Source organism: Pristis pectinata, chromosome 21 (genome assembly GCF_009764475.1).
Source record: "Pristis pectinata isolate sPriPec2 chromosome 21, sPriPec2.1.pri, whole genome shotgun sequence".
In the NCBI taxonomy this organism is placed as follows: Eukaryota; Metazoa; Chordata; class Chondrichthyes; order Rhinopristiformes; family Pristidae; genus Pristis; species Pristis pectinata.
The window spans coordinates 15,318,582-15,332,305 of NC_067425.1; the positions used below are offsets into that span (position 1 = coordinate 15,318,582).

Consider the following 13,724-nt stretch of genomic DNA (forward strand, 5'->3'; position numbering starts at 1 on the left):
CACAAAGGGTGATATGTATATGGAACGAGCCACCAGAGGAAGTGGTTGAGGCAGGTACTATAACAACTTCTAAAAGACAGTTGGACAGATACATGGATAGGAAAGGTTTAGAAGGTTATGGGTCAAACGCGGGCAAATGGGCCTAGCTTGGATGGGCACCTTGGTTGGCATGAATGAATTGGGCCGAAGGGCCTGTTTCCATGCTGTATAACTCTATGAAAACATTATGTCACTTAGACATCATTTGGTCTGCATTCTATATCAGATGTTGCCTATCACAGACATTGCCTTTATCCTTCCCCTCTCAACAACTTAAAACATTCTTGCTTTCTCACTTCTCCAGTTTTGGTGAAGGACTATTGATCTCAATTGTTAAGTCTGTTTCTCCATTTCAGAACCTTGTTTATTCTAGCACCTGCAGTTTTTTTTGCTTTTCAAGCATTGTGGGTTACTTTCACCAGGTGGTCTGAAATGGGTGAAGTTGATAGCTTGTCACCACTTTACAAAGAACAATTAATGACTAGAAATAATTATTAATGAAACTCAAACCCTGCAAATGAAAAACAGAAGTCTCTTTGGACGTTAAATTTCCAGTTCCTTGCTGTTTGAAAATACGCAAAGCTTTTTTACCATAGGATTGCATATTTGTTTTAAATATTCCTTTCATTTCCTGCTCCCATGTAGCTACTATCACTTCCTGGGACAGACATGCTGTACCAAATGGCCTACTGTGTCAGAAATTTTCTATAAAAGGTTGATTTTGCTGTCCTGGGACTGTTGCCTGTGCTCTGCATTCCATTGACTTTACCTTGATTAAACCTGGAAGGTGCATTTTGCTTGCCCAAACATTCTTTGAGCTGAGTGATGGAAGGTCCACAGATGAGATGGTGGAGTAATGTACTTGGGCCAAAATAGCCCTGCCCCTAAAATTTCTATGGAAGCTTTTGACAGCTGGCAAAATTCCCATCCTCAGCCTTGTGGCGATTTCCTTGTCAGAGTTGAGAATTAGAATCAGGTTTATTATCACTGTCTTATATGACGTGAAATTTGTTGCTTTGCAGCAGCAGTACAGTGCAAAGACATAAAATTACCATAAATTACAAAATAAATAGTGCAAAAAAAAAGGAATAATGAGGTTCTATGTATGGGTTCGTGGACAGTTCAGAAATGTGATGATGGAGGGAAAAAGCTGTTCCTGAATTGTTCAGTGTAGGTCTTTAGGCTCCTGTACCACCTCCCCGATGGTGGTAACGAGAAGAGGGCGTGTCCCAAATGGTGAGAGTCCTTAGTGATGGATGCCGCCTTCTTGAGGCACCACCTCTTGAAGATATCCTTGATGTTGGGTCAGGTTGTGCCTGTGATGGAACTGGCTGAGTCTACAACCCTTTGTAGCTTCTTGCGATCCTGTGCATTGGAGGGTCCATACCAGGCTATGATGCAACCAGTCAGGATGCTCTCCACAGTTCATCTATAGAAATTTGCAAGAGTCTTTGATGACATACCAAATCTCCTCAAACTCTTAACGAAGTAGAGCCATGCCTTCTTCATGATTGCTTCAATGTGTTGGGCCCAGGACAGCTCCTTGGAGATGTTGACACTCAGGAACTTAAAGCTGCTCACCCTTTCCACTGCTGACCCCTCAATAAGGACTGATGCCTGTTTTCCCAACTTCCCCTTCCTGAAGTCCACAACTAATTCCTTGGTTTTTCAATGCTTCTATATTTCTCTGACATTCAGAAACAAAGGCTATTAATAATGGAATATTTTTTTTGAAATTTAAGAAAAAGTCATCTACAATACTTAAAGACATTGAATTCATTAAAATAGTGACAAAAAAAACAATTAATTAAAAAGTAACATATTTTTCCCTTTCTTTCCCGACAATCCCATTCATTTGAATGGGCTCATTGATCCTGTGCCGTGTCTAACTTGGGAAATTGCAGTGACTTTCTTCTCTGCACTCAGTCCTGTGTGTAGCCATAAAATGGCTTACAGAGAAACAAAGGACTGCAGATGCTGGAATCTAGATGAAAAACACTATGATGCTGGAGGAACTCGGCAGGCCAGGCAGCAGCCGTGGAGAAAAGCAGGCGGTCAACGTTTCAGGTCAGAACCCTTCTTCAGGACTGAAGATAGGAAAAGGGGAAGCCCGATATAGGAGGGAAAAGCAGAGCAGTGACAGGTGGACAAAAGAAGGAGGCGGGGTGGGCACAAAGTGGTGATAGGTAGATGCAGGTAAGAGATAGTGATAGGCAGGTACAGGGGAGGAGGAGAGAGCAGATCCACCGGGGGATGGGTCAAAGGTAAGAAGAGAGAGGGAAAACAGACAAGGAAAGGGAAGAAGAGAAGAAGCATGGTGGGGGGGGGGGGGGGGGGGGGGGGGGGGGGGGGTGGGAGGGGAGAGGTGTTTGTGGGGAAGGGGGGTTGGGGATTACCAAATTCAATATTCATGCCGTTAGGCTGCAAGGTTCCAAGACGGAAAATGAGATGCTGTTCCTCCAGTTTGTGCTTAGAATTCTCCTGGCAGTGGAGGAGGCTGAGGACTGACATATCAGTGATAGTATGGGAGGGGGAGTTGAAGTGACTGGCAATGGGGAGATGCTCCAACTTGGTGCTCCAAGTGTGGCCTCCTCTACATTGGTGAGACCAAACGCAGACTAGGTGACCGTTTCGCAGAACACCTGAGCTCTGTCTGTAACCATGACCTGCACCTTCCCGTTGCATCCCCTCTTTTGTCCACCTACCACTGCTATGCTTTTCCCTCCTATATTGGGCTTCCCCTTTTCCTATCTTCAGTCCTAAAGAAGGGTCCTGACCTGAAACGTTGACCGCCTGCTTTTCTCCACAGATGCTGCCTGGCCTGCTGAGTTCCTCCAGCATCATCGTGTTTTTCAAATGGCTGATAGATCTTGACTGATAAATTTGTGACTTATGGATTTGCACTTGAGTGCTATCACTTACTGGCATTTATGCTGAGAAATACTGACATTCAAACATACTGAAATCTGTGCCAACCATTTCATGGCACCTTTCCATTAACTTTAGGGCACAGGCAATTTAATTGGTGGTAACATTATCCTTTAATGTCCCAGTGTAAGTAGAAGGAACACTCAGAAACCTTTTCACTGATTCATCTGTTTACTTTTATGAATTTGCAAAGAGTACAAATTACGATGTGTCCTTTGTTCTGAGAATATTCTTAGAAGTTTACATAGAATTGGTCATGTGGAAAATGTATTCCTGTAGATTATGATACTGTATCTTCTGTGAATCCAAAATAAGGCTCTCTTCCACAACATTTCAGAAATATAATAAATAAGAGCCATCTGCTATACAAGCAAAGGTCGCAATGTCTTTATCTGACATCTCCATACCATGTACCTTGCTCACAGTCACCCTAAAAGATGAGGAAACAGGAGGCAGCTTTGGTCCTTTCATAAAACCACAGCCTGTTCTTCCAAAAGCACTTCATCATTATGCTATCGGTGCATACTGGTTAAATGGAAGAGTTTTGCTATTTATCAAAATGAAAAAGATATCAGTGAAGTCATTCGACCATATTTGTAAATAGATTAAATTACATCAGGGTTTAAAACCCAATTCCTTCATAGAGTTTCATTTATTGAGAAGGGAGGTAATACAAAAAAGTTTAATGAACAAATCATGATTAAATTGGAGGAAAATCCATTTCAAAAAGATTATTTCTACAACCCTTTTTTCACAGCATCAGGTGAATCTGGCTTTGCAAAAATTCGTAAACCTGTGTTTTCATCATGACATTTTTTAAAATATGCAATGCCTACATTTTTATGATGGTCAATCTCAACTGAGAGGATGACTTATTTAGCAAATAATTTGATTTAAGGAAAGTGCAGTGCTTTAAAAACATTTTAAAATTTTAGAAACCAGGCAGAGGCCTGTCCTTACTCGATGGAATAGGATGATGTAGTTGGGCCAGAACAAGCTCTGTCATTATCTATGAACAGAAGATAATGGTCCATTGGTGGTTATATTACTGCTTTTGAATGCTGGAAATTGATTTTTAGTGTACATCAGTAACAACTTAAGGAATCTGCATTTTTTTAATATCTTAATGTGTTAAATCAACTTTTCTTCAATTTGCAGTGCTACAATGTTTGTTCTCATAAATCAGAATGTATATTTGCTCTTTTTTCCTTTAAAAGCATGACAAATCTTGTTATATTTATTTTTCTGTAGTGGAATCTTAATTTTGGATATGCAAAGATAAATAAGGGTCATAATGATTTCTTCTCTACCCTTGCATTGTATAAGTGCATAAATGATATAAGTAACCACTTGTAAGAGAATGCGAAATCTGAGTGGACCTAAAATGAATAAAGAAATGGACTATAATTGTATTTCACTTTTACTCATGATAATATATATGTAACAGATATCTTGACTGAAATCTCGATTACAGGTGCCAGTCAGATTTTGGTGTCAAATGCTTGATCGTGAATTAACTGTTGAGATGCTGTTGCAATGTTGTTAGTTTTGTTGTTTTACTAGTTTAGTTAGCTCTTGTGTATTAAATGTGTGTTTTACTTTGTAGTCATCTCCAAATGATCATTACACTGATTTTTATTATTGCATATTCCAGCTGGAAGGAGACAGTTTGCTAGACATGAATGGGGCCAAAAAGCAGCCTACCTGTTAGGCTGCAATTTGGAAGAATTATCCTCTGCATTGTTTAAGCATCAACTAAAGGTTCAGAGGTCAACTTCATTCCGGCAAGGGCCAGATGAGAGTGGGCAGGGCGATGGCTCAGGTAACTCTTTTATTTGATATATCATTTTTATAACCAGTGATTTTTATCATATAACCTTGGGAAACGTTCTGGATTGTATACACTTTTTAATTAATGTATCAGCATTTTGTCAAAGTGCTTGATTAAGGTATGATTAGTTATTACCATTTAGAAACAATAATTAATATTTATATGCCTGAGCTTAGTTAAGTATCCTTAGTGTCTCACAATATCCCAATGTTCATTATAGTCAATAGATTGTTTTTTTATTTCAGCACTGTTATGAGGCAAATATTGAAATCAATAAGTGGGAGGCCATGAATTGCAAAGAATATAATTTGGTTCAACCACTAGCTTGGGATATTGTGCTTGAACAGAGTGGCAGAGGTTTAAGGTATTAGAAGGGATAGAGGCAAGTTTACAAAAAAGATTTTTCACCTGTTTAGTGATGGGGATTGGGAACCCACTATCTGAGTGGGTGGGGAAGAATAACCCATTTCACATTTAAAGTACCTAGATGAGCAGCTGTTCTATTGAAATCTACAAGGTGATGGAATTTGGGTAATGAGAATAGGGCAGATAGCTTTCTTTTGGTTGGCATGAACACAGGTGAGTTGAATTGCTTCCTTCAAGTGTTATAAATTTCTGTATGTGCAAGTAAGATGTGGCATAAAGTTGTCATCATCTGGAGTAGTAAGTCTGCTTTCTTGTTATTCTGTGCTGTAAACCATACTTGCAGAAGTGGTTAATGGCGCATGACTGTGAAATTGTTCCCCTGGCTGCCACAGTCATTGATTTCATTCGGTAGATTTACACACATTCTTTAGTCCTAATCTTATGAATACCACTGAGCTCCACTGATTTATGAATGTGTGCCATCACACAGATGTATATGGTTCACAAATTCAGGGAAATTGATTGTCAACTTCAAGTAGTGATCACTACAATCAGATTTGTGTATAAATCTGAATTTATGATTTTTACTTTTATTTCTTTGCAAAATAACTCATAATTATTGTGAGAATAAATTGTTTGTTAATTAAACATACAAGTCAATATATTGGTCTTGATGAGATTTCATAAATTGTCAAACTAATATTAGGTATGCATTCCACATATTGTAAATAGTTCTGATATACATGTGTTTTTAAGAAAAAAAAGGTGCAAGAGATTGTGCATGGATTTATAATATATGTGTGTACGTGTTTTAATAGGCCCCAAGATAACAGCAATGGAATGTCTAGAAGGAATGGCATCTAGTTTGTATGGAGAGATGTTTATGGTGCTAATCTCGCTCATTAATAGGTGAATCTTCCATTATTTTCACTGCTTGGATTGACATTTAATGTAACTGCAAAGAGGTATTTGTGGATTAGACATCTTCCAAAATTCATACAATTCACATTTGCTTAATCTTTGAGGTACAGAATTTTACTGCACAAACACTCCTTAATATTTATAAATACCAATAGTTACAGAATATTATCTTTGTCATAACTTCTAGTCTTATATCCTCTTGTTCACATCATCCTGAACTCTTTTGAACTCTGTTCTTCTGCTTTCTTGATCATTTACCTTGTTTTTACTTTTCCTTTGATACTGAAGCCTCATTCTATGAATTCTCCACATACCCCACAAAGGTTGTTCCTCTCCATCTCTCTCTTCAGTTTTTCCTTTAAATCCATCTTTTTGTCCCAACTGCAACTGGTACAGCTTGTCTTCCATTTATTTTTCTCATCAAACTTAAAGTACTTTGGCACATTTTTTTGTGATGTTGGCTAAATATATTTGAACATTGAAGATTAATATTACTGAAACATAATGGACTATGGAGAAATATTTCATTACTGATATCCTTTGAAATCACATTTTTTTGGTGCAAAGCACATGCCATAGGTATTTAGTTTAAAACACAATACTTAAAACAATATTTTTTCCAACTGTGTTTGACATTCAAAAGTCTGTTATCACATTTAAGGGTTTGTTATGAAGCTGCCAAGATATCTATGCTTGCAGGTTTAGTATGATCCAATACCAAAGAGATTCAAATCTGTAAAGCCAAGGAATATACAGACTATTGTGATTTTAATCAGGTTTGGTGTTTCTGACAACGCTGCTTTCCATTTAAAATAGGGCTCTTAAATCCACTCAACATTCACTTTGTTCCATAATGATAGTGGATACCCCTGGATTTCAGAATCCAAAGGTCACATCACCTGAGAGAGCTGCAACTTTTGAGGAACTCTGCCACAATTATGCACAGGAACGCTTACAGATGCTCTTCTATGAACGAACGTTTTTGAAAGAGCTTGACCGATATAAGGAGGTTAGTTGTACATCACAGCATGCCTTAACAAATCCCTTTAAGTGCAGTTTATGCAAGCTGTGGTCTGTAAATAACAACTCAAATATTTTTAGCTAATAAGATGGATGAATTTGCATCCACTGTTCATGAATTGTGTATTCAGGCAAACAAATAGACCTGAGCAATATTGGGTTATTGTGGTAATGGTACCCTCTGCAATTTATGACATTTGGTAATGTAAGAATTTGAACAGAATTATTTTATTGTGAAAAAGCAAAACAAAATAGATGCTGAAATAAAAACAGAGAATGTCAGGCAGCATCTGTGAGGAGAGAAACAGAGTTAATGTTTTGAGTCAATAATATTTTATCATAACTGGTTAGCAACCAATATCTCTTATCAGCACAATTTCCCACAGCTACTTTGAATACACCATTTCCCACTTTGTTTCCTGTAATGACTTTATTCAATTCTCCCAGTATTACTGGCTCCATCCAATCTGTTCTGATGATGACATCTCGTTACCAGTACTTCCAAAATGTCTTTGTTTTTCCTCAGCTGTGATTACACCTCCATTGTAGTTTTCAGGGCTCACAGACGTTTCCTGCTCACTCCTCCTCCTCCCACTCAGCACAAGGATGGGGTTCCCCTGTCCATTCCTTCCGTGATTTCTGGCACTTTCAACAGGATGCCAGCACCAGATATATCTTCTTCCCTTCCCTTTCAGCACACTGAAGAGGTCATTCCTTTTGTGAGATTCCAGTTCACTTTTCCTTCTTCAGCAAGACTCAATTCCTCTTCTTATGGCACCTTCCCATGTAATTGCAGGAAATGCACCACCTGTCTTTTTACCCTTTCCCTTCCCACTATCCAGGGACCCAGACTTCCAGATGAAGCACTTGTACTCCTTCCTATTCAGTGTACTCCTGAAAACCGTTGTTCAATTTGCAAGGGTGACTCTTTTATTCTGTAATTTGAATTCTCCATCTACTCCCATTCCAATCTCTCAACCTTTTGGCCTCTTACAATGTTCCAGCAGAGCCAATTTAAGCTCAAAATTAGTATCTTCTCCAAAGTAAGATATCATTGATGACGTGAAATGTTATCTCTTTTGCTGTCTCATCTACTGAGTATTGTTGCCATTCTTTCTTTTATTAATATCTTGTCATTTAATATATCTATACCAATGTTATTGAGTTGCAATTTTAATCAGAATTATGCTCTCTATTTCTTCTGTCCCATACAGGAAAACATAGAACTTGATTTAGATGAAGTAGAATCCAGCTGTCCTTTTTCTGTAGGTGCCATAGATCAAACATCTCATCAAGCGCTGGTAAGGAACTGAGGCATGAGCATTGAAGCATTGTATGGCATTTCATTATACATATATTTTATATTAGATGGCATGAGATGTAGTGATTAAGATTTGTCTTGTTTTCTGTGAGTATGGACATCACAACATGATGAATAACTTAATAGCCCTTCTGAAAAGTTGTACTTTTCTTCTCCATTGGCTGGTTGAGGAAAGAAGTGTAGTTAGCATTGAGCCACCCAATATTTAGTTGAAGAACCCACAAACTCTGTCTTTCCCTTTCCTAATTCATCCACCTCCTATTCCTGTATAACGAGACAGATGGAAGTGTATTTCCCTTTTAATTATTCTGAAACCCACTGAAGTATTTAATCTATAAATTTAAATTATATAATTACGCTAGGTTAAAGGCAAACTTGTCAACTGCCTGAGAGTGTTCAAATAATTTATGCTTTTGAAATGTAATTTTACCAAAATACACGTGAAACAACTTTTGCCTTGATTAAAAAAAAGGGCTTTTTAAAAAAAAGCCCATCTGATTTCATAATAATGGAATGTACTCTCCAATTCGCTTATTGTAATGTGTCTTAAGTTGTATGGTTAAATAATTTATTATTAGCAACCATTAAGCCGGATGCTATCAAGACTTTTTAAATATTTCATGAGATATTAGCATTACTGTTAGTATGGTACTTCTGTGCAATATGGGTGTCTGTATATATATGTCTCGGATGTAATAAAACAATAAAATGTATTTTGCACTCATCATTGAGAAGAAAGCATTGCCCACTTCTTTGGGAAATGAGTTTCTCTGCTGAATTATTATTGAGTGAGTGAAAATATTGTATAGATCACAAAGCTATGGAAGTGTTATCTGGAATACACAGTTAAGAAGTAATGCATTTTACATCTCGTTGCTAGGTTCGAACATTGGCTAGGACAGATGAAGCAAGAGGACTACTTTGGCTGTTGGATGAAGAAGCACTAAAACCTGATGGAAGTGAAGACACGCTTTTAGAGCGACTGTTCACATACTACGGTCGACAAGATGGAGACAAGAATGGTGATTACCCATAACTAAAATAATTAGCATGAAAACTGTTTGAATATTTTATTTTCTGCGTATTTTTGAAAGAGGCTTTTAAGAGTGAATGGTGGTTGACTTCTATATCCATGAGCATTGAACACTGGTATGTTCATTCAATAAGATTAGGCTTGGTAGAATAGGATGTTTATTTTTCAAAATGTTATTTGTTGACACCTGTACTTTTATATTTGTTGATATTTTTCTGAACTTGAAGTAATTAGTAAAATACCACAGTAAATTAGTATTGAATAGGGTTTCAAAACTTGAATTTTTTTTATGATTGCCCTAAAGTTTACAGTATTTTATAGCCTAGAAAAGGGTTTTCCTTAAATTGAATTTCCCAGAAAAAGGAGTGATTTAAGACACTGTTGTGAGTTACAAACCTTTTTTTAATAAACAGTAAATTCTATGTAATAAAACAGAACAAATAACAATACAGAATGCATGCCAATGAAAGTTTGACCAGCATTCGCTTCAGTTTTTGTTTTTTATAACAAAAATATATAACTAAAAACATATCCCTTTTTCAGATATGCAACACGGATCTGATCTAGAATAACAGTTTTCCATTGCATGTTAATGAGAAAGGAGAAATTTAAAAACCTTCAATTTATTTCCTTTTTTATAGGCCAAAGCCCATTGTTGAAAAGCAACAAGCCTCATCATTTCATCCTAGGTCATTGCTACAATACCAATTGGGTGGAGTATGATACAACAGGTTGGTTGAATTATGCAAAACAGAACCCTGCTACTCAAAATGCTGCCACCCTACTTCAAGACTCTCAAAAGTAAGTAGTTTTCATTACAAAGAAATTGTTGAAGAGTTTGTAAGAAACAGTTTTGATGTATACAGTTTTGATTTTTGTGAAGATTTTGAATTTTGATGTGATTTTCTGATTTTTTTTATGTTATTACATAATTACAGTACAATTGCATTCTTTTTTTCAGGAAAATCATTAGCAATCTGTTTATGGGTAGAGCCGGAACTGTATTGTCTGGTTCAATTGCTGGCCTGGAGGGTGGATCCCAGCTTACTTTGAGAAGAGCTACAAGCATGAGAAAGACTTTCACCACTGGCGTAGCTGCAGTAAAGAAGAAATCAACATGCATTCAGATTAAACTCCAAGTGGTTAGTAAATTATTAAATTAACCTCTAGGTATGTTGTGTTTATGATAAGAGTTGGGTGCATGTTCGTGGGGAAGAGTTAGAAGTTAATGATTGTCTAAAGAATTATTTGGTATCTATTCATCTGCTGCTTATAACGGTTTTTCTTCTATGCAATACTAATTTGAATTGCTTTATGCAATACCACAATGTTTTAAAATCTCTGAGAATTGCGCAATTAATTGGATCAATTAACTTTCAAATGTTACATTTTGGTAGGAAGTATAAGAAAAGGTAATTTGTACTACAGGGCACAATTCCAAAAGGGGTACAAAAATGTATTTAAAATCATAAAGGGTATGGATGGAATAGAAAGAGGAAACTGTTCTCTTTGACAAAGAATAGGGAATATGATATGAGAATGATTGGCAAAGAGAACAAAATTGATATGATTAAAATTTTGAGACAGCATGTGGTTACAAACTGCAGTGTTTTGCTAGAGTTAATGATGGCAGATTCCACTGTAGCATTCAAGAGGGAGCTGAATAAGTAACTGGAAGGAACAAATTTGCAGGACTGTGGGGAGAGGGCAGGGCAGTGGGACTAGCTGGATTACATTGAGCAGATACAAACTCACTTGAGCCAAATAGTGTCCTTCCATGTTCTTTGAATCTTAAAAGCTTTAGAGATTGCTTTTAAAAAAAAGTCAATAAGTTCTAACTTGGTAACTGGATTAAATTACATTTATTAATATTAATGTACAATAATCAAATTTGTTCATTTACAGATGGTAATTTTAGCTGTTTTTTTACTAATGCTGTACCAAATCCTTTTTCACTTTAACTATTAGATGGATTTATAGTTTTTTTGCCCTATCATTTTTAATATAACTTGGTCAGAATTGTAAAATGCCACTTGTTATTAGAGAAGCTCTAAAAATAGCATTAAAATTTTAACGTTAAAACTTCATGAGCCTCAAAACTGTTTCTACAACATATTAAAGATTGCACTTTTACAGTTCACCTTTTTTGCATATGTTAAATTATGTATTCTAAATTTGAATTCATAATCACAAGATCAAAATTAATATATGTCTTGATTTTGCTAACAGAATGCAAGTTAATTTGAAACATGGATTAATTCAGCTATATTTTTGTAGGATGCTCTTATTGATACAGTGAAAAAGTCCAGGATTCATTTTATCCACTGTTTGTTGCCAAAAACTGATGCCTTCACTGAAACAAAAGTGTCTCCAACCTCTTCTCTGAAGTCTGGAATCATAGAAACTGATGTCCAGGCAGAAAATTTTGAAGCAGGCCTAATGCAGCTGGATGTACCACTTCTTCGAGCCCAGATTAGGGGCTGCAAACTTCTTGACGCTCTAAGAATATATAGACAAGGTAGGTTCTTTTCAATCACATATCACATTGAGGAAATCTGTGTACAACATCTGTATAAGGAAAAAGTCATAAAAGGTCCTTATAGTTTCTTAATCACAGAAGTAAGCTATTTAGGAAGCATTGGCCTGGTTATTAATGTATGGATTACATGGGTAGGAGTGGATGGCCTTGAATTTCTAGCAAGAAATTCAGAAGCCCAGACATTAGCATGTTTTTTTGTTTTGGTTGTCACCTGCTTGGCTGGTAGTGGCTTGTTCTGTCTTCATAAACTTGGCTGGGAACAAGTCAAATTAAAAAAAAATTAAATCTCCCCAACCCATTTTCACTTTTAAAATTCACCCCTTTGCACTTGGTAACATGGCTTTACACCTTATTGCCTACACTTTCATTGTCTACACTGCACTTTCTCTGTAACACTTTCTTCTGCATTGTTATTGTTTTCCCTTGTACTACCTCAATGCACTGTAGTAATGAAATGATCTGTATGGAGGGCATGCAAAACACGTTTTTCACTGTACTTTGGTACATATGACAATAAAAAACAAATTAATTTATACAGTGTATCATTTAAATGGATGCAAACATTTAAAACAGCGCTCCTCATGGTCAATAAGGTTAATGCTTATCTTACTGCTCAGAGTTCCTTACTTGTATAAACAAAATTCAAGCACACCAATACCAGTTATTAATTATTCATCAAGCTCTTTTATGTTAGAGGTTTTCATGTTTTGGAAATCATTCCTTTGCTTATGACCAGGAACCTTGTTTTGTCTTGATCTTGCCTCCCTTTATCCTCAATCCAATAAAGTCAAAGTCAAGTTTATTGTCATATGCACAAGTAAATGTATGCACAGGTGCAATGAAAAACTTACTAACAGCAGCGTCACAGGCACGTGGCATCAGATACGCAGCATTCACAAGAAAAACAAAAATTAAACACAATTTTTGCAAGAGAAAACACAATTAGAACAAAATAAATCCACTTTGGTGCAAAGTGTTGTTAAACTGTAGTGATTAGGGTTTTGCTGGTTGGTTCAAGAACTGAATGGTTGAAGGGAAGTAGCTGTTCTTGAACCTGGTGGTGTGGGACTTCAGGCTTCTGTACCTCTTGCCCAATGCTAGCTGCAAAAAGATGGCATGGCCAGGATGGTGGGGATCTTTGATGATGGATGTTGCCTTCCTGAGGCAGCGCCTCCTGTAAATACTACCGATGGTGGGGAGGGATGTGCCTGTGAGGTATTGGGCAGAGTCCACTACTCTCTGCAGCTTCTTGTATTCCTGCACATTTGACTTGCCGTATCAGACCATGATGCAACCAGTCAGGATACTTTCAACAGTACATCTGTAGAAGTTTGTTTAGAGCGTTTGGTGACAAGGCGAACCTCCTTAACCTCCTAAGAAAGTAAAGACACTGGTGCACTTTCCTTATGATTGCATTTATGTGCTGGGCCCAGGACAGGTCTTCTGATATGTTAATGCCCAAGAATTTAAAACTACTGACTCTCAATAAAAATTAAACGCTAGGTGTTTTGACCATTTTAAGTCTGTAATCCTGATGTTAATGCTATTATAAAAGAATAACCTCTAAAATAAAGGAATAATTTCTTGTTGCTTGTGGATCATTTTTAAATTTATTCATTTTTCAGGATCTGGTGTCAGTGGTAAGGCCAACAATTATTGACTTTCCCTAATTATTTTTGAGTAGGTGGTGGTGAACAACAGCTTTAAATCACTGCAGTCCTTCTGC

At 36.9% G+C, this 13,724-nt stretch overlaps 1 protein-coding gene across 1 annotated transcript in view; it reads left to right on the forward strand.

Annotated features, from left to right (window-relative positions):
* Nucleotides 1–13,724, forward strand: part of LOC127581194 (unconventional myosin-XVIIIa-like) — a 181,907-nt gene that overhangs the window by 104,619 nt on the left and 63,564 nt on the right. Inside the window, 8 exon segments of the mRNA XM_052035300.1 lie at nt 4,622–4,789; nt 5,983–6,073; nt 6,902–7,094; nt 8,320–8,406; nt 9,307–9,448; nt 10,101–10,260; nt 10,421–10,601; nt 11,737–11,977. Of these exon segments, the coding sequence (XP_051891260.1) occupies nt 4,622–4,789; nt 5,983–6,073; nt 6,902–7,094; nt 8,320–8,406; nt 9,307–9,448; nt 10,101–10,260; nt 10,421–10,601; nt 11,737–11,977 (1,263 nt within the window).